Source organism: Toxoplasma gondii, chromosome VIIb (genome assembly GCF_000006565.2).
Source record: "Toxoplasma gondii ME49 chromosome VIIb, whole genome shotgun sequence".
Lineage (NCBI taxonomy): Eukaryota > Apicomplexa > Conoidasida > Eucoccidiorida > Sarcocystidae > Toxoplasma > Toxoplasma gondii.
In genome coordinates, this window is record NC_031475.1 from 323,873 (window position 1) to 343,994 (window position 20,122).

Consider the following 20,122-nt stretch of genomic DNA (forward strand, 5'->3'; position numbering starts at 1 on the left):
GTTCTTCTGCTGCTGACGAAGCTCGATGGACTTGCACATCGTCCTCAGTGTGCGACAGCAGCATTGACTCAGCTTCCTCGATTTGAAGCGTTTTCGTCGATCCTCCAACTCTTTCAGGTCTCGCTTGAGACGCAGAGAAACGCGTCAAGAAAAAGGATCCATAAGAGACCTTCCTGATCCACCTCTCTCTCTGCGGAGCAGTCAAACGACTGGCCGTCTCCGCTTCGGCCGTCCTCGGAGAAGAAAAGCAAGGAAGGCAGACTCCGGAAGAGAGGAGTTGAGACCGGCAGCGGAGAGGATGAGTCCCCCGGAAGCAAGAGGAGAGGATGTGACTCGAGAAAGAGGAGAAAGGCAGAGTTGAAAAGGAGAAGAGAGACGGAAGGTGGAGACACCGAAGGAACGGCGGTGGCGAAAAAGCAGGAGAAGGACGAGTGAACGAAAGCGTTTTTGCGGTCGGACGGAACGCAAAGATGCCTCGTGAAAACCGAGGAAGAGGAGACGAAGACAGCGGGTGAGGACAAAGAAACTTGCAGGCGACGAAAATGGAGGAAACGCAGACTTCAGAGAAGCCGACAACTGCCGAGGTCAAGAGATCGACCGCGGTAGGAAGTCCCTCATTTCAGAAAACCAAGTTTGAAATTGTGACACACAGAAAACGACCCTTGCAAGTTGACTCCACTTTTACAAAAACAGTGGAAGCCTCCGCGAGAGGTCGAGTGCTCTCTTCCCTCTCTTCAACGGTCTCCGAGGCTTTGTCTCCAAACTGTCTCTTTCAAGCGATTCCTTCCCCCCATGGGTCTTCTCGTCTTCCTCGACTCCGGCCTCTGCATCCTTTTTCCGGGAAGTCTTCTCCAACTGCTTCTCTCTCTGCCTCGTCTGCTGCTCGCGCCTGCTCTTCTTCCTCGACTCCCTCTTCCAGGTGGATGCGCGTCCATTCGTCGTATGCATTTTCATCGCTTCCTTGGCTGTTCGTTTCCGCGTCATTCCTTCTGATTCACTCGACTTGCAATGGCGTCCTTCTCAGCGACGGCGTTCGCGCGGTGTCTCCATCGTCTTCGTCCTTCCCTCATCACAGAATTTCCTTCTCGTCGTCGTCTTCTCTCGCTTCTTCTTCTCTTGCGTTTCTTCCTCTAAGGGACCTGTCTGCCGCCAGGATGGATTCGTCGTCTGCAGATCCTCTCGTCTCTCAGCAGACCCTGCTGTCTCGGTCTCCACGTCCTTGTCGTTCTTCTTCTCCCTCTCCCTCTTTGTGTTCTCTCTCTTCCTCTTCTACGGCTTCTCCCTCCTCTCCTTCTTCCTCGTTCTCCTCCCCTCTGTCTTTGTTTTCTTCTCCTCTCTCTTCTCGTTCGGCAGATCGTTCGGCCTCTTCTTCTCGGCTCTCGGCCGCCTCACTTCCGCGGCTCCCCCCGTCTTTTGTCGCCGTCTCACCGGGACCTCCGGTCCGTCTCTGTCCTTCGTCGCAGCTTTCACTCTCTTCTCTGCACTCGCCTGTATCAGGAACAAGCGCGCCGAAGAGCAATCGGCAGCACCCTGCCTCGGCATGTCCTCCCCTTCTTTCTCCTCTCTCGTCAGAACTATACTCTTCTGTGCATGCAGGCAGGAACGCAGCGGGTGCTGGCTCTCAGAGAGGACGAATGCCGAAGAAAAAATCAGGAAAGACACGCATGCAGCCTTCGCCTTCTTCTCCTTCCTCTCCTTCTTCGCCTTCTCCTCCTTCTTCTTCTCCTTCTCCTCCTTCTCCTTCTTCTCCTTCTCCTTCTGGTTCTTCTCTTGGTTCGCGGTCTTCGTCTCCTGCTTCGTCTCGTTCGGAAGCGTTTGGTGATTCAGCTTCGGTGGAGGCATGTCACTGGGGACAGCAAGAGAGGGAAGAAAGAAAACGTTCGGTTTCGACAGGGCGAGGCGCGTCCTTTCTTGCATGTCTGCGAAAAGCGAAAGCGCAGATCGCTTCTCGCATGCACCTCAGTGCCTCTCCACGCCTTTGGAATTCGATATCTCGAGTTCTTTCTCTTGCTCCTCTCCCCTCATGCTCGCGTGCGTCTGCCTCGATGTCGCTCGCTCCTTCTCCTGCCGCCCCGTCTTCTTCTTCTTCCTCTCCGCCGTCGTCGTCTTCTTCTTCTCCTCTTTCCTCTCGCTTTTCTTCCTTGCATTTGCGAGTGAGCACTGGAATGTTGCTGTTGCTTGTCGGACTTCCTCTGCTGCTTCTGGCGCCTCCGCCCGTGTTTCTCTTGGGTGTGCTTCTCCAGTCTCTCCTGTCGATAAAAGAATTCTCAGACCTCTGCATGCGCCGCGGCATCTTCAATCCTTCTCTCAAAGTATCGGCCCTCACCTCCGCCGCAGTCTTTGCTGCTGCCGCCTTCCCGCCCAACACCCAGCTTCATCTCTTGGTAAGATCTGTGCCTTACGCTGCCGACGGGTGTCTCTCTATCTGTTGCTCGCGTTCTTTCGCTTTCGACCTGTCTCCCTTGCTGTATTTCTTGATCTCTCTCTATCTTTTTCTCTCTCGTTTTCTTCGCCTGTCTCTCTTCCTCTCCTCCTTGTCTGTTTTTCCGTTCGCCCTGTCTCCTCCACGTTTCCAAGCAGTCTTGCGCGCTCTCTCTCTGTTTGTCCTATCCTTCTTGCCGCCTGTGAGTTTTTTCTCAAAGTCAAATGTGATTTGGGGTCAGACGTTGCCGGTCGGTTCCCCTGCAGCACCTGCGTCTCCCCGTCACGGTTATATTTTTTGCAGTTTCTCTCTCTCTCTCTTTCTCTCTCTCTCTGTGGAACCGTGCTCCTTGCTTTGTTCTCTTTCTTCTTTTTCCAGGCTCTACCGGTGTCTGTCGTCTTTCTGCTAGCTTCGCTGCTTCTCTCTTCACCCTCGACGAAGACCATCGCAGACATTTCAGCGTCCATCTTCTCCCTGATTTGGTGTGTCGTCCTTCCTTCCTTCTGGGTAAAACTGCGTTTTCTCCGCATCTTGCCTGACGATGCTTTCTCCTCGCCTCTCGGCCGTCGTCTTCTCTCTTCGCTCCCCGCGTTCTTCTCCTCTTCCTCGTCGTCTCCTGCGTCGGGTGCGTCTGCCGCTGCCGGCGTCCGCGCGTTTCTTCCTCGGCCGTATGCGCCTTCTTCTCTGCTCGTGGCGTCCTTCCTCGCTTTGATTTCTTCAGACACCTTCGCGTACTTGGTGGGATCGCTCCTGGGATCTTCGCCGATCTCTTCTCTCTTCGTTCCTCCGCTCTTCTCGTCGCTTCCCCCTGCCGCGTCTGTCTCCCCCAGGAAGACCGTGCAGGGTCTCCTTGGCGGCGCCGCGGCTGCAGGCCTCGCCGGCCTCGTTTCTGCTTGTTTGATTGAGAGGTCGCTGCCTCTCGAGCGCGTTTGGAGAGACGAAAAAGATCGTGAAACGCGTCGCCTCGCCGCGCAGGCACTTGTCTCCGCTTTGGAGATGCATGCGAAGAAAGGCTTCGACCTCGTCGAAAAAGAGCCTTGCGCCTCACACCGAAACGCGACGCAGCCCCCCCAAGACGCCGGACCTTTCGGAGACAGCTACCTCTCTTTCGCACCTTTCTCCCCGCCGTCGGCCTCCCAACAGGCTTCAACGCGAAGCTGGCCAAGGCATGTAGCGCGCCTCATCGGTTCGCCACTGCATGCGCTGACTGCGCTTGCTCGGCGCTGCCGGGCCGGCTCGACCTCGGCATCCGACGCGGCGCGAGACGCTGTCTGGCCTTGCCATTCCATCCCCTTTCAAGAAGCTCGCACAGGCCTGTCTTCGCCTGCGTCGTCTCCTCCGTCGTTCGCGTCTTTCGTCTCCTCGTCCTTTCTGCGTGCCTGCGTCTCGCGCATCGGCTTTTCCCCCTTGCTCAGAGGATCGGGCGTCCTCTCGGGAGTTCTTCTTTCGCTCGTTGGGGTGTTGGGGGACTTGACGGCGAGTTTAGTGAAGCGCGACGCCGGTGTGAAGGACAGTGGCACTCTGTTGCCCGGCCATGGAGGATGGCTCGACCGGACAGACTCCTACCTGCTCGCGGCGCCGCTTGCGTACGTGATCAGTCTCTTCACTCAAAGGTTCTGCGCATGCATTCTGAAGAGAAACGCAGTGCTCGACAGCCTCCAGGAGGCCGACGAAGTCCCGCAGATGCGGGCCTGAAGGCAGGAGGGGGAGGGAGGGTGCCGCAGAGCGAGAGAAAGAAAGCGAACGTGAGGCAGCAAGCGAAACTGCGAGAGGAATGGGGGGTCGAGAGACAAGGAACTGCACAGTTCGAGAGGAAGAGAGAAAGAGAGAGAAAGAGAGAGAAAGAGAGAAAGAGAAAGAGAGATGGAACCAAAGGTTTGCAGTGGGGAAGGGAGGGACGCGGGATGTAGACAGAGGGGAGAGAACCAGATGGTTTGCCAAGTCGACTGGAGACAGCAGGCAACATGCGGGAGGGTGAAGCGACGCGATTGTGAGAAAGGCGGTCCTAAAACGAAAGCTCTCCTTTGCTGAGAGGGAAGTACGTACCCCACGAAAAGCAACGGTCCGTTTTCATCTGAGTGAGGAGGAGGCTGCCACAGCCTCAGTGGAGATAAGAAGGCAGGCGCGACTGGTATGTAAGTCGTCTGTGTCGTTTTTTTTCGCTGCGGCAACTTTTTTTTTACGATTGCCCTCTGTGATGTTGCTATCCATTTGTTTCGACTGGTCTGCTGCACGCTGGCGCCTGCGACTGGACTGGAAGTTGCGCGGCGAAGCGAGAGCGGCAGGGAACGTGGAGAGAAGGCGAGAACGGAGCAGGTGCTGTCAGCCTTTCCGTGTGTTTTTCTAACTGAAAAAAAGAGTTCAAGAAGGAGTTCCAGTCTCCACTTGGGGGGACACCGCGACTCGAATGTTCCATGTCGCGAGGCTCCCAGTTTCGCTTGGTCGAGAAACTGTGCTTTCCCTCATTTCCGTTGCGCTCACTCCAGGCCCCAGTCGAACGCGAAGGCGAAGCGGGTGCTCAGGACGCTCTCTGCAGGGGAGTAGAGAACCCAGCGTACCTCTGCGCCACAGGGAAGGTGTAATTTCAGAGTGACAACTCTGGAAAGAAAAGGGGGGTTTTGCGACTGTGCTAGGTTTTTAATCGGAACCACAACGCTCGGCACAGGTCGAAGATTCTCTGTTTTCAGTCGTTCGCCGATTCTTCTCGCGAGCAAGAAGCGTCTGCGGCAAGTGGTACCTAGTGCAAGCGCGATCTCATCCGCAGTGAATCCTCCACCTTTTCCGTTGCTGCCGGTCTCGTTGGTCTTCTTCAGATTCAGATTCATTTTGTTACCGCGGCGTGAGGAGCTTTCCTCAACGGCTCTTCACCACCGACAGTCTCACTTCACTTTTATGCGCATATTCAGAAACGTTCCTCACTTTGAACTAGTACACTTCCCTGCCGAAGCAGACTGGCTGAACTCGATCGCCGGACTCGGAACAAAAACCATTTTACTCCGCATTTCAGCTCCAAGTGTTCCCGGCCAGTCCGCGCCTCTCTTGTCGGAACCGAAAGTAACTCCACTTTTTCATTTTTCATTACCAGATGCCAGGAAAAGCGTACAGAGATCCTGGTTCTCACTTCATTAGGCTCCTGCCTCGTGTCAGTCTGTACGAAATACACGAATTGGGTTCTCCTCAGCCTGGCCTGTGCTTAGGAATTGAGAGGAAGCCATCTGCATTCGGTTTGACTGGGAAAACCTTGTCTCTGCAATACGAAGGAGGAAAGGATGCGCGTGCCTGTGACTCCAGTTACTTTTTTTAAACGAATTTGTGGCGAATCCGTTATTACGAAACACTTGGACAATGTCGCTTCCAAGACATTGCTAACAGAAGCCAGGACCTGTTTCGCTGCCTACTCGGCAAACCAAACCATGCGAGCAAGCACAGAAGAAGGATCCCTTGATGACCCGGATGGACTTCCAGCTTTTTTGCCGGCTCTGTCTCGCCGTTAGGTCACTCCTTAACTCGTAGTTTGAGGACTTGTGCGAGACACAGGAGACCGGCTGTCAACGCCTGAGGACGGAAGAATAAGACGCAGAGACCGTAATTCACATATTGTGCCTAGAACGGAACCGAGATGGAATAACTCTAATGTTGTAGCAAATCGAAATCCAACACTTCTCGATATCTTGCGCAGTGCAGTGGGGCGGTATCGTACACCGTGTCAGGAGAGAAAAGTTCAATAAACAAAGGAAAAGTCTATCCTGAAGTCTTTTTGTGCTCCCGTACGGTGATTGACGAGGGGAAACGTGGAGGCATGTCTAGGTTTCCGAGAGAAACCTGTCGTCAAAAAGCGAAGATTGGCCTCCAAAGAGAAATTTCGCGTTTGAAAAATGGAGACCGTTTCGTTCTGCGACAAGGCCGTTGAAACCTACTGGTCGTTATAGATGGATCTCACTCGGGTCTAGGCAAATCGTGAGTGTCGAAGGCTCGAAATAAACGCCTTTTAATTCGTCATTCTGTAGATCTATCACCTTTCGAAGGAACGTGTGTAATTTGCATTTCCTACGCTTTGCAAACGCAAAAGAAAACGAGCTTCACTCGTACCCCCTCGACAAAGAAACCGGCCTATTTTTCTGTTCTTGGTCGAAGGAATTTCACATCGGAAGACAAGCGGAGCATGTCCATCTTTTTTTTAAAAAACAGGCAGACTTAGAGGACGCATGGACCTTTTCGACGACAATGGAAACTTAATAATTGACGGGAAACGGAGGATTGCCTATGAGCAACAGAACTGCCGTCCGGAAATTCGATTCAAATTTCACCGGAGTCGACCTCGGGTGGAAAAAAGCTTCGAGGACCATCTGGTTTCCAGAACGTCTTAAAACTGGCCTAGCTTTAGGTTCAGTTCTCTTCCTCTGTGCGAATGTTGGAAGCAAAAAAACTGCATTTTCCTCGCTTTTTCGCACAGACAAGAGAGAAGCAGGAACGACGCCGCCAGTGAGGCGGGAGAGCGAAGGCGCTGGTTGCGCTGCATGCAGAGACTCATTCAGAGAAAAATTCAGCGTGAGAGAACCGGAACGCCAGCGACTTCAGTCTTCTCTTCGATGAAAGGGAAGCAAAAGCAGAGTCTTTACCGAAAGGAAAGTTTTTTTCTTCTCGAAGAACCGTCTTCCTTCTTGTCGAAGGCGCCCGGAGAAAACGAGAAGAACGAAGCCAGGGCGCTCCTGCTGCATACGTTTCCAGGTTTCCAGTTACTGTGTACTCGAAACTCCAGCTGCCGAAAGCGAGTCGCGTTCTTTCCTTGTTCCTTCTTTTTCCTTGGCATCTCTTCTCGGTCCGTTTGGCTTCTCCTCTCTGGTTTTTCACTTGCTTCCCGGACCTTGTTCGCTTCCTTGCTCTGCATGCACAGGCAAAGGAACAGAGACCGAGACAAGAGGAGACACCACGAAGAGACAAGATGAAGGGATGGCAGCAGCGAACGGCCCACAATTCCCGGCAGAAGAGAGCGTCGCTCTTCTTACTCTTTCCTGGTCCTCTTTCGTCTTCCTCGAAGACAGCGAGTTTCGCGCCGTCTGCTGAGACACCGGCATGTCTGAAAATACACTCTTCTCGCCACCGACCCTGCCGCTCGACCTCCGTTCTTCTGTCTCCCTCCCCTTCTGCTGCTTCTTCACCGCCGAAGCAACTGAGTCGCACGGAGACAAAACATAGAGAGTTGGCCAGAGAGAGAAAGACCGGCAAGTCAGCAGCAGACAAGGAAACAGTCTCGAGCGCAGCAGAGGGGAAACTCTGCTCTGAGGTAGTGCCTGCTTTGTGCGACAACGCTTGTTCTTCTTCTCCGCCTTCTCCTCTCTCGCCCCGCGTCTCATGTTCTCTCACTTCCTCTCGTTTGCATGCGTTGCGTCGCGAGTCTGTTCCTTGCTTCTCCGTTCCGTCGTTCTGTTCTTCCTCTTCTTCGGCCGGAGGTCGTCCGGCGCTCTTCCCTCTTCCTCCGGAGCCTGTCGAGCGTCTCTCCTCCTCACTGCCTCGTCCGTTCCGCGTCGAAACACTGTGGCAGGTCTCGCCTGCGTCGCTCCCGAATCTGGCGCGGGCTGCTGCGCTCGCCACCGAGGACGAGCAGTTGACATGTCTGGAGCGAAGGATCTCAGAGACTACTGGCGAGGCGGCAGAAGCAGAAACATGCTTTCTGCAGAGAGCAGCGGAAGCAGACGCCGAGGGAGACGAAGAGAAAGGGTGGAGGTTCACGGAACAAGGAGAGCAGGAAGAGGCGAGGACAAGGCACCGCGACAGTTCAGGCGCTGTGGAAAGTGGAGACGCCTTGGATGTCAGGTCCCCTGTAGCGCTGAGCGGCTTGTGCCTGACTTCTCCACCCTTGCCGTCGACGTCTTCGGTCTCGGCGTTTCCCCCGTCGCGTCTCGCGTTGCTGAGAGCGAAAGGCGTCCTGCCCTCCCTCGCGTTCTGGAAATGCATGCGGAGACGCGTGGAGATGTGCGATGACCTTCTCTCGAGTTCACACATCGCTTCGCTTCTTCTCGCCGTCTCCAAGGTAAACAGGGACCCTTGCCAAGCCTCTTCGTCGATTGCACAGCCTCCTGCGGTCCTCGCTCTTTGCGCCGCGTTTCCTCTTTCTCCGTTCTGTCTCCTTCCCCACCGATGTCGGGTGTTAGCCTGTTCAAGGACATGCGTTTCGCTCTCTCTCTCTGTCTGTCTTGGTCTATGACCAGACGTGAGATCAGAAACCGGCGACTGAATAATAGAGCTCTCAAACGCCACCAGTGCGTCGGCGTTCTGGCAGAAAACTTGCGAGTCTTTTTGTGTGCCCTTGCTGTGTGTCTCTTGCCAGGCTTCACCGGCTCAGCCGGCCTTTGTAGACTTCCTTTTTGCAGAGCTCTCTCACCGAGCATCTCTCTTTCTTTCACTCTCTTCCTCGCCTCTCTCTTCCTCGCCTCTCTCTTCTCCTCCTCGCGCTTCGCGTTTCGTTTGCCCGGCCTCCACCGAGGCGAAAGCGTTTCTGCCTCCGCCACTGGCGATTTCCATTCTCAATTTAACTTTGCGGCGCATGTCGGCTGATCGTGAGGCGGCGGAAGAAGCTCCGAAAGCGCGAATCGAGTTTCAGAGAGAGGACGGCGACAGTGTGCATGAGGGACGGCGAAACAGTCTTCCTGAATCGCTGCCTCCCGGCTACGAAAGCGTTTTGATGAAGGCGCTCCTTGTCGTGCTCAGCCGAAACTGTTCCGTTTTCTCTTCTTCTTCTTCGTCGTCTTCTGACTCTTTGGCCTGGACTTGTCCTTCTTCTCCCTTTCCTTCTGCTGCGTCTTCTCCCTCTGCTTCTACTGCTTCTTCCCTTTCTTCTTGTTCTTCTTCGCCTGCTTCTGTTGTTGCCAGCCTGTCTTCCCCAGAGTCCTTCTGTGCCTCGGACGCGACGCCTGCGGAGCGAAAGGTGAGAAGCTCCCGATCTCTGGACGCAGCTCTTCTCCTTGCCAGTGCCATCGCGCGCTACGCTCACCTCGCAAGGAAAGGCGACCTTTCTCCTTTTTCTTCTTCTCTTCCTTCTCCTTCCTCTTGTGCTTCCCCTTCTGCTTGTTCATCGCGATCATCTCGGAGCGTCGACCTTGTGAATTGGGGGATTTTGTGGGAAGACGCGCTTCTGCCTCTCCTCCATTCGTCGCTTCCCCAGGTAAGAATGCGAAACGGCGCGGCGAGGGTGCGAAGCCAAGAACGGAAACGGAGCTCCAGCGAAAACGGACGAGCCATGCAAAGAAGTTTCCCCCCCCCCCCCCCTTCCAGTGAGATCAGAGGCAAGGCCTGTCGGAAACAGCGAGCAAACAGAAGGCGAAAGTGCAGACGAAAAGCCGGAAAACCGACGCCACAAGAAGCGGGAGAAGGGCATGCATAGAACGGCGGTGAACACAAGAGAGAGAAAGACTTGGCAGAAAGCGCGTCGCGGAAAAGGAAAAACGCCAAGCGACTTGTCTGGAAGGAAGCCTCACCCGTTCGCTCCAGAGACAGACAAGGACAGGTGGAGGACAGAGATGCGAAAAGAAGAGAACTGAGGACGAAGAAGAAGAGAGCCGACGTATCGAGACACCTCAGCGAGGGGAAGACCGCGAACGGCTGACCTGCCTGTGACTTGCTTTTTTCACAACTGGTGCGTCAGTGGGTCGACAGCACTGAGCGGACTCTCTGGCGGTTGCGGACAGCGACAGAACGTCAAGAGGAACATATGTCTATCACTCGAATCTTCGCAACCACAAGACCAAGCAGACAACAGCCTGACTGAGAGAAGGTGCTTCTGTGTGTGCCTGCAGATGTCCCTGAAGCAAACGATTTCTCTCTGCCATTCCCTCAGTCGCATGAGTCACCATCCGTTCTTCTTCTTCCCTCCCTCGTCTTCGCTTCGAGGTGAAACGCTTCCCCAGCCTTCTGGAGACGCCGCGTCAACCTACACTCGCGACCTTCCGTCTCCGTGCTCTCCTTCTTCTCTGTTGCGTCTCACGCTTGCGCGGCTTCTGCAACTCCTTCAGGAAACACCCCCCCGAAGTAGACAGGCATTCGATCACAAGTGCAGAGCTGCCGAAAGAAAGGAAGGCACTGGAGGCGCGCGTGACGAAGCTGCGGAGCTTTCTTCGTCTCTCCAAGAGAACTCTTTTCCTACCTCAGCACAATCTACTACTTCAGCCGACAAGCCCAAAGATGCCTCCTCTGATGAGGGAGAATTCGTCTCGCCGGTGTCTTCCTCTCCGTCTAACTTCCTCTTCCCTTCTTCGTCTCCTTCTTCTCTTCCTTCGTCTTCCTCTGCGCGTCAGTCTGTGACTGATCTGCGGCTTGGGTCGATGATGAACGACGTCCTTGATCCTAAGAGTCTTTCGTATGCTTTCCATTCTGTGTTTCTCCTCGATCACGCTGTCCACGTTCACTTGACTCTCCAAGCGTCTTCTCTCTCGCCTTCTCCCTCCGTTTCTGCGCAGATGCGTTCATCTTTCTTTACCGACTGTGTCGCTCCTCAGCTTCCTCACCTTCTTCAGTCTCTCATGCCGTTCCTCTCATCGACTCCACTTTTGACCTCTCCTCCTTCGTCTCCCTCTTCTTCGTCGTCTTCTTCAAACTCTTCTTCCTCTGCGTCTTTGTCTTCTTCCTCGTCTTCTCTTTCTTCTTCCTCGGCAGCGGTTCCTAGGGTCCGCCTTGATGTTAATGTTGAGTCGAAGTCTTCTTCTGTCTCGCGTTTCTTCACCCCCCGGTTTTCGTCTTTGTCTGAGCTTCTTCGCGTGTGTCTGCCTCTCCTCACTCGTCAGTTGCTGGCAGTCCCTGCGGTCTCTTCTCTGCTTCTTCTTCACCTTTCTCGTCACGTCTCTTCGCTCTTCCCTCCGTCTTGTCTCAACACAGACGATCCGTCTCTGGTCGAGTTGAAGCGAGAAGAAGAGGCTCGCGAAACTCCGGGGAAACTTAGTTTGCAGCAGCGACACGATCGACGCCTTTACCTTTTTCTCCTCTCTTCGCTAGTCACTCAACATCCTTCCCTCTCCGTCGCTCGCGAGACCGTGGCGTCGCATCTTCTCCCTTCGCTTCTGTCTGCGGACTCGAATACTCTCGAGACGGTGCCAGAATTCGGCGTCTCTTCCACTCTCACCTCTTCGCCTGACGCTCCGTCCGGTGTCTTCTCACCCCAGCGGCGCGCGACTGCTGGGTCGCTGGACGAATTTGACGCTGTCGAGGACGCGCGCATTTTTCTCCAACTCGAGAAGCTAGCTCGAGAAGAAAGCGAGGAGACAGCGAGCGCCTTTTCTTCTTCGCCTGCAGCGAAACACCGACAGACCTCAGGGGATTCCACGTCTTCTCCTTTTGCTCCCTCGCTCCCCTCGACCCGGCTTTCTTTTTCTTCTGCTGCGTCTTCTTCCAGTCCCAGCTCTTCGCCTGTTTTAGCGTTCGACGCCTCCTCCGTACCTCTGCAACGCAGCGTCCGTGGATCGCTTCGCCTGGTCGTCTCTCCTCTGCTGTCGTCGCTGGCCTCTCTGTCGCCCTCGGAGTTGCTGCAAGCGTCTCAACTCGTTGTGGCGAGCGCTTCGCTGCGCCACCCGGTCTCGCTTGTGTCGCACCTTCTGGGAAACTTGACAGAGCGCGTGCATGCAATGCATGCAATGCATGCAACGCATGCAAGCAGAGCGACCTCGCGCCTGTCTGAGGACGCTGCTTCGCTTCGTAGACCTTCGGGAGGGCCAGCAGGCGCTCGCGCGGGAGAAGGGCAAAGTGCATCGTTCACTCTGAAGGACCTCGGCGCTGTCGCGACTGTAGGTGCTCAACTGACTCAAATGAAGAGTGGAAGACAGGGCGAAGACCGCATTCAGGGGGGAAGCCTGAAAGACATGAAAGGAAAGACGAAACAGGAAATCCAAGTTGCTCTCCAGCAACAGTTCCGCTGTCTCCTCGCAGCCGTCGCAGAGGCGGCCGAAGCCGCTCTCTCAAAGGCAGAAGAAGAGGAAGAAAAGGAAGACGAAGATGACGAGGGAAGAACGTGGATGGACGCGACTGTCGAGGGGAGAGAGGATCTGTTTGTTCAGGAACAGGACGATGGCGAACTCGGAGAAACTCCTCCACCTGGCTTGGGTGGTGTACTTGGGGAAGAAGACGGACTTCATGCGTTTGAAGATGAATTTGGAGGCAGCATGCTCGATGGTCGAGTAGAACGCCCAAGTGCGAGAGCAGGAGAAGAAGAAAAGGTACGGACGGAACGAGCGAAACAAGAAGAACGAAATCTGCTGAATGATCCTGAAGCTTTGCTTGAGCTCGTGGCTGTTCTCGATGTCGCTGGGCTATCGCGTCCGCTTCTCGCGAGTCTTGTGGAGAGACGAATTCTTTCCTATCCGAAATTTCGGGAGATCTTCGGAATTGATTCTTCGTCGCGTGATGACGAAAAGGCCGCCGAGGCTAGGAAGGCCCCCGGACGACGACGCGGCAAAAAACCGCCAAGACAGAAGTTCGAAAGCGCCGACGGAAGTCCAGAGGCGGCTCGCAACCCAACGTCGACTTCCTCTGCGTTTCTCCATGCTCATTTCGATGACGTTCTTCACCTTCTCCACTTCCTCGCCGATTCCGGGCATGTGCCTGCGTCGCCAGATTCTTCCCTCTTCTTCTACCTTCTCCCAGCTGTCTGTACACGCCAGCTGCTTTCCTCACTGTCGGTTGATTTGCTGCTGTGCGCTCTGGACATGCTTCGCCGCCTCCTGAGACACAGAGACCCCTCAGGGGAGTTGTCGAGCTTATCGGCTTCTCGCGAACGAAAAGACGGGGAAGCGAAACGCATTCAGAGGCACGGGCAGAGCGGCGAGGCTCGGACGACGGAGTTGCAGAACGGGTCGCATTCCCCAGAAGTCACGCGACAAGCGGAACGGTTGCTTTTCGCGATTCAGAAGTTCTGTCTGACAAAGTCGTTCCTCGGATCGTTGCGAAACGGGGAACTTCTCCTCGTCGAAGAAGTTCTGCGAGAGTTGGGCGAAAGAAATTTGCAAGTCGAGGAAGAACGCACGCAAAGACAACTGCCGGAACCAGCGCCCAAACGCATGCATGTGGCTGGTGCATTATGAGCTTGAAGGACGTCTCGTTCGTTGCAGTTGTCTCTGCATTTACTCGGTTCTGCACAGGTGCCGGGAGTTCATATGTTCTCTCCAACAGTTGGGGCTTCACGGAAACAAAGCGAAGGCCTCTTGTACTTTATTCAAAACACCAATTTTCCCGGTCCTTTGCTACGTTGTACCATATATATATATATATATATATATATATATATATGAGGTTCTGTATGTAACAGCTACGTTTTATACGTATACGTATGTTTGTTAGGAAAAGATGTCGAAAGTGAAACATACGTAAAGTGCTCAGAAGAGCTTGACACGAATAGATGTTTCGTGCTTCTGTGAGGGTGGCATTCGTCTCCGTTTCCGACGAGGTTTTCTTGCTCAGCGTTACTGGGGCATCGAAGTTCAAAGACGCCAACGCGTTTCTTCGCTCGGGTGCGTTCCTTCAGTTCTGCTAGGGAAAAAGGTAAAAGTTTTTTCTTGAACAAACAGTGCCCCCTCCGGCTCCGAGTCTGGCGGCATATCCCTCGATTCGCAGGATGCACCACGAAGAATTTGGATTGGTTGTCGTGAGACGAGAAAAATGCCCCGGCGCTGGTTCCAGAACGTCAAGACACACGAGAAAAAAAATCGACAAATGCTGCAGTTCTTCTTTCCCCACCTCATACTCTCAACGGCAGTCCAGCGGCATGGGGCTTCACTTTGGTGTACAGACCACGCGTGGAAGAAGCGTCATCATCTTCTTTCTCTTCTTGTCCAATCGCAGAAAGGGGCACAGAAAAAACGAAAACAGTAACTCGGGCGCATGCTCTTCGCTCGACGGTCTACTACATATAGGGACGAGCACCAACTCACACAGCACGAAAATAATCCATTTCCACATGCACAATTCTTCACATAATCGAAACACCGTTCGTCCAGTGTGCGGGCAACTGGATACGCGTTAGATCTCGAAGCACACATATAAAAAGGCATACATATACATACATATATCCAGATATATTCTTTTGACATGCATTTCCTGTCCAAAGACGTTCCCTCCAGTAGAGGTCAGTTTCCGTGGAACTCCGACGGCTTGTCGCAGTTTCTATGATTTGCCCACGGACATCGCGAGGAAACAGAGGAACGCTCGAAGCCGTAACACGGTCAGGTTGAAATTACGATTCCATCTCAACTCCAAGTTTAGCTCAGCTGCATCGCCAACTCGTTTCTCTGGACTCGGGCGTTTAGTAACGCGTTGAAAGCCTCTGAAATCTGGGCGCGACCGCTTGCCTTAGACTCCGCATCGTTCCCGGCGCCACCTGCGCGAAATGGAAGCTGCAACAATCCGTCTGCGTCGGCAAACTGGCCTCGAGCAGTTTCCAGTTCCTCCAAATTCAGCAGTGCCCACGTACAGAGGAGAAGCGCCGCAGCATTGAAGCACATTAGGAACGGAAGAGGGAGCACGGTCCAGCCCTCGCGGTCCTCGACTACTTTCCCTGCATTTTTCGTTTCCTTCTCCGCACTCTGCCCAGCTCGAGGAAGAATGCAAAACATCGGTGTACGCGTAGAACTCTCCCCGGTTCCTCTGTGCCCGATATGTTGTGGTTTCTGTTCCAATGGCCGATCTGGCAAGAAGCACCGCGACTGTTCTTGAATCCCTCGCACCGTCTGGATCCCCACCACGTCAGGGAAATCGCGGAACGACTCGTGGTGTGTGGCCGCAAGGTTTCTGTTGCCGCAAATGTCTTCTGAACGGGCCGCACGGAACGGCCAAGCGTCCTTGTCGCACTTCGTCACCTCTGGCAAGCCTAACTCCCATTTTCCGTCCCTGGTCGAGACGACATCTGACGTATCTGGGTCACCACCATTACATGCCTCCTTCTTCTCAACATGTTCGAGAGACTTCTCGCCTGCCTTGGTGTTGGGGCTGCCTGTCACATCGTCAACGGCCGCTGCCTCCGCTTCTTCCGTCGTTGCCAAGCGGCCTTTTTGGCTGACTGCTTCTCGACTGCCTTCATGTTCACTTTTCTGTGCGAACACATCTGCGTCTCCAAGAAACCATCGGTCGGCCTTTGCGTTCCGCGTTGTCTTTAGCTGGACATCTTGGCTAGTGCGTTCTTTGTCAGATTCGCCCTCGCCTCGCGGGAGGTTCTTTGCCATGAGGCCGTTCGGCCCTTCCCGCCCACGGAGAGTGTCGCGCTTTCCCTTCAGTTCTTCAATCACTGGCGCTGCTGCTCCACTGTGTTTGAAATGCGGCGAACGCAGAGTCGCTCTTTCCCACTCACTCTGGGTTCGTACCGCCGTAGTCTCCGTTGCTCTCAGTTCGTGTTCCATCTCGGTAATGCGAAAAAGCATGTCGTCCCGCATCTCCGCAAGCAGCCGACACAATTCGTCCGCCGGTTCCTGAACGGTCTGCAGCTCGGCGTTTGCCGGCAACGCTTGCACTGGGGCTTTTTTCTCCTCTGCCGCGCTCCAAATGCTTTTCCGAGCACAATCCACCTCGGTCTTGGTCCGAAGGATGTCTGCCTTTGCTGTCTCGTACAGCAGACGGCATTCCGACATGATCAACTCGACACGAGCCGCCGCTGCCTCTGACGCAGCAGCTGCCTCGGTCGCATGCTGCCTAGCCAAACGCGCCATTTCCACCATTGTTCCCAAATCCTCGAGCGTCCGGCGCCGACTCCGATGCCGATCCCCGGGAACCCAGCGACCATCACGAGGAGAGGCAAAAGGGGAGTGTAAAGGTTCTCTGTCTCCACGGTGGATGGGCAGTCGCCTTCTTTCACTTTTGTGGAAGGCGTTCGAACGCCTGGCGTCACGGATGTCATACGTAGCGAAAACGCGGCTGTCAACTACTCCGGGAGCACGACGAACAGGAACATCTGCGAGGCGTTCCGCGCCTTTGTTGTTCGCTGTGGGTTGTGGGCGAACTCCGGCAGGCAGCAAGTCTGGAAACACGACAGAAACTGTGGAGGTTCGATTTTCTGACTCTCGGGATCTGGCGGGCATTTCTGGCCCGTTGCCGCCTTGAGGGTGTTCCGCGGAAAGCATGCGCGAAGACCACGCCAACGTCGCGTCTTCGGAGGCAGACTCCATGCCATGGACATCCGTCATGCTCTTCATTCCATGGTCTAGACGCTGTTTCAGCTCGTGGATGTTCTGTCGCTCTTCTGTTGCAGCACTCAGAGATTGGCAGGATGCAAACTCCTCTCCATTCAGTTGCCATATCGATTTGAGCACAACCGCCTTGTCGCTTTCGTCCGCCTCTGTCTGAGAGGGCGTCTGTTGACCGTCCATTCGCCCTGTCGAAGTTTTTACGGCAGATGGTAGATGAAGAATATCCACGTTTTCCCGGTCCTCGTGAAGACCTGAACCGAACGTCGCGTCTCTGCTTTCATCCCGGCCGTCGGTATTTGGCTGCGTTTCCGCCTCTGTCGCGACACAGGCACTCTCCGGTGGCGCTTGATCGACGGTGGAACTCTCGCCACGAGGCGCACCCGCAACGTCGTTTTTCTCCCACCTTTCTAAGTCGTCGAGTATTGTGCAGGCGTTGAGGAAAGGTTTGGTCTCCTGTCTGGCTTCCGGGGAGATGTCTACGTGAGAGCCTTTGTTGTGGATAACGGCGTCACCACATATGTCTGAACTGCGGAGCGTCAAATGCCCTGTCAACCTGTCCTCTATAGTTTCACAACCGTTTCCGTCGTGATCCGTTTCTGGTAGGTTTGAACTGTACACATGTCGCGAGTTTTGGTCTGCCGTTTCCTCGACAAATTTTCCGAATCCATTCATGTCGGGGACTCCGTTTTCTGAGGGCTCTAACTCCACCGTGTTCTTTCCTTCCTCGGTCCCGCGTTCGCTCACCACAGACACTTTAGGTTCGACACCTGCAACTACACAGCCTGGGTTTTTCGCCTCTGTGGTGGCGCCTTCACACACTGTCCATGACTGCTGGCAGCACGCTTGGTTTTCGGGGGGAGTCGGCCCAAATTCCCCTGACTCTGCAAATGCCCCACTTGTTTCAATAGATGTCTCACCACAGACCTCTTTTCCTTGAATCGAAATGTTTGTCGGTTCGCCCACTGCAAGTTCTGTTACCGCTTCTATCTTCTGAAACATTTGTTTCACGTCGTCCCCCACGGGCTTCGCGCCTCCTCCCTCTTCCCCGATGTCGCCAACGAAACCGACTCTCCCGTCGGTGTCGATTTCTGGGCTTTCAATCTGTTCGGTTTCTCCAGCACTTCTTGCTTCGAGCGTATGCGGGACAGCAGGTACGCTCTCGCTGCGGAAATGTCTGCTTTCTTGGTCGAGACCTGTCGAGTCGTCAATTTCCAGAGATGTTCCCTGTTCCTTCACGCCCGCTGCTTGAGAAACGAGCGCAGGAAATCGACCTATGAGCTCGGCCTTCCTCGTTTCAGCTTCTGAAGTTTGTCCACATACAGTTTCATGTTGTTCCTTTTCAGTCGCAGGGAACAGTGACTTCAGCGTCTGAGCTTCTTCCAGGATGTGCACGAACACCTGCAGTTGCCACGCCAAATGAACGTGCACGTTTCGCTGCTTTCGTTTTCTGCACCAGAACAGATCCACCACGCCTCTCGGACTTAGCGGTGAACTCGCCGCTCCCGTCACATCCGTTTCCCTTCCTGGCGATTTTCCAGCGTTTGATTTCCTCACGCCCTGAGGGTCGTCTGCCTGCTGTCGAACGAAATGTCTCAGACGAGAGTCGCGGGAAAGCGACTCTCTGGTTTCGTTGCCCTTTGTGTTTTTCAAAGAAAATCCGAGAGGGAACGATGAGAGCGATCCGATGCTGCGGGCGGCCGTCCATGACGCGGTGTGACTGCTCAGGTTTCGCTGTCCCTGTCGCATTCGAGTTTCCTCGTGACAAAAGAGCAGCAACGGCCATTTCTTTTTCGCGCTCCCGTGACTTGCTTTCATACTGTCTCGAAGGCGCCACACAAACGAGAACGAACTGTTCATTCGGCGCTGCACAAGCGCACCCGTCAGACTAATGCCGTCAGACGCAGGGACGTCAGAGAAGTCTGTAAACAGTCCACGGTGGCTCCGGAAGGCACACAACGGGGAACTGAGTGCGGGAGGCATTGCGGCTACGAGAGTCAGACACAAAGCCTAAAAGCAGAACTTGTGCCGGAGAACGAAGCCACAGCAGTAACGACACGCCGTGGAAGATTCAGTTGTTTCTGTCCCTTCGAAGAGCCCAAGGAGCTAAACCAAAGTGGAAACGCGAGGCAGCCGCTTGAGAACGCACGACAGAAGCTGAGCAATGCGCCGTCATCGTTTACGGAAGCCACTGTAGCGAAAGTTCCACTGCACATTGGAACGCTGCAGACGCTAACAGACGACGCTGACGCCCGCCTTCACAGTAAGACAGTCTTTCTTTACCTTATAACAATCCTGTCGAACTCCGGAGCGTCCGCATCTCTCTCGAAAACGCACACTGCACTGGCTGTCTGACACAGACAGTCGATTTCCAAAAGTGAATAACGCAAAATGTCGACACACGGGAGCGGCGACGAGATCCATAGGTCGAAGGCAAATGTTCAAAACGCACACAATCTCAGAAAAACCAACAGATGGGAAAGGATGCACGGTAGACATGCAATCATCACCACCTCAAAAACTTCAGCGACCTCCTACCAGCAAATCAACGAGGAAGTTAGCTGGGTTCGCTGGAAAGCGACGAGTCGCTCGAGCACACAGATAGTAAGACGCAACAATCTGTTCAGCAGCTTTATCTAGAATAAGTGAGAAAACGAAGACTAATTTGAAAGAAATATGGTGCAGCTTACCCGCTTTTCTTAGTGGCACTCGATCAGCGAACCACTTCGAGCAGCGGTCCTGTCCGGTGGTCCAACGGTACACAGTGACGATTGACGTTTTGCAGACTGTGTTCAAAAAACACAGTGACGACCTGATAATTCCTTTCACGACGTTTGTTTGCAACGAAATGTCGCAAAACGCTGGTGACATCTGTTACGATTAATCGTTCACGGGTCACTGCAACTGAATCAAAAGCTAAGAGTGAATTTCGATTCCGAGTACACCATAAAACACCAGGTGTGCCCCGAGTAGACTGACACATATAGGGTGTGTTCACAAATACAGGCTAGCACACTGAAACTTGGATCGGGCAAGCGCTGACTTCCGAGTCTCTTTTTGTGGTGGGCATCAGCTGTTTGTAGCAACAGCACCCCCATTCTTGCGGTGCGGGTACAGAAAAGTGACAAAACTGGGTCTTTCGCTGAATGAGGACTCCGTCGAAACAGAAAACAGTGACAACCGGTTTCGCCTGTGATACCCGCACCCGAATGACGGCTGTCGAACTCCACTTAAGGTACTTTGTCTTTGACACGTCACAACAGTGTCGTTGCGGGGATCGCGCTTGATCTTCTGGATCTGATTTTTCCAAGTCGACACTGTGGAAATGGCAGTGCGAGACAAAAAAGGTTTCGACGAACTCCACCAACGAATCTTTACGGATGAGGAGCCAGGAAAGAAGGAACGACTTTTTTGGCAAGAGTAGTCGTGCTGCGAAGGTTCGGAGATCCGTTAGTGTAGAAGATCGAACCTAACACTAAACAATTTAGTACAACACGCACGCTTGTGCCTCTTACGCTGCACAGGAAAGGATCGATCTGCGACCGAGTGA

At 54.1% G+C, this 20,122-nt stretch overlaps 3 protein-coding genes across 3 annotated transcripts; 2 read left to right on the forward strand and 1 right to left on the reverse strand.

Moving 5' to 3' along the window:
• Nucleotides 1-542: 542 nt before the first annotated feature.
• TGME49_263785 (phosphatidate cytidylyltransferase) lies at nt 543-4,117 on the forward strand (the record flags this gene model as incomplete). Its single annotated transcript, XM_002365437.2, has 2 exons — nt 543-2,384; nt 2,801-4,117. 2 exons carry the CDS (start codon nt 543-545, stop codon nt 4,115-4,117), a joined length of 3,159 nt encoding a protein of 1,052 aa, XP_002365478.2.
• Nucleotides 4,118-7,364: 3,247 nt separating this feature from the next.
• Nucleotides 7,365-13,485, forward strand: TGME49_263760 (hypothetical protein; the record flags this gene model as incomplete). Its single annotated transcript, XM_018781343.1, has 3 exons — nt 7,365-8,453; nt 8,751-9,584; nt 10,216-13,485. The coding sequence occupies 3 exons, from the start codon at nt 7,365-7,367 to the stop codon at nt 13,483-13,485; spliced, it is 5,193 nt and encodes a 1,730-aa protein (XP_018637178.1).
• Nucleotides 13,486-14,251: 766 nt separating this feature from the next.
• On the reverse strand, nt 14,252-18,358 carry TGME49_263750 (hypothetical protein; the record flags this gene model as incomplete). Its single annotated transcript, XM_002365434.2, has 2 exons — nt 14,252-17,973; nt 18,194-18,358. The coding sequence occupies 2 exons, from the start codon at nt 18,356-18,358 to the stop codon at nt 14,659-14,661; spliced, it is 3,480 nt and encodes a 1,159-aa protein (XP_002365475.1). The 3' UTR covers nt 14,252-14,658.
• Nucleotides 18,359-20,122: the final 1,764 nt, after the last annotated feature.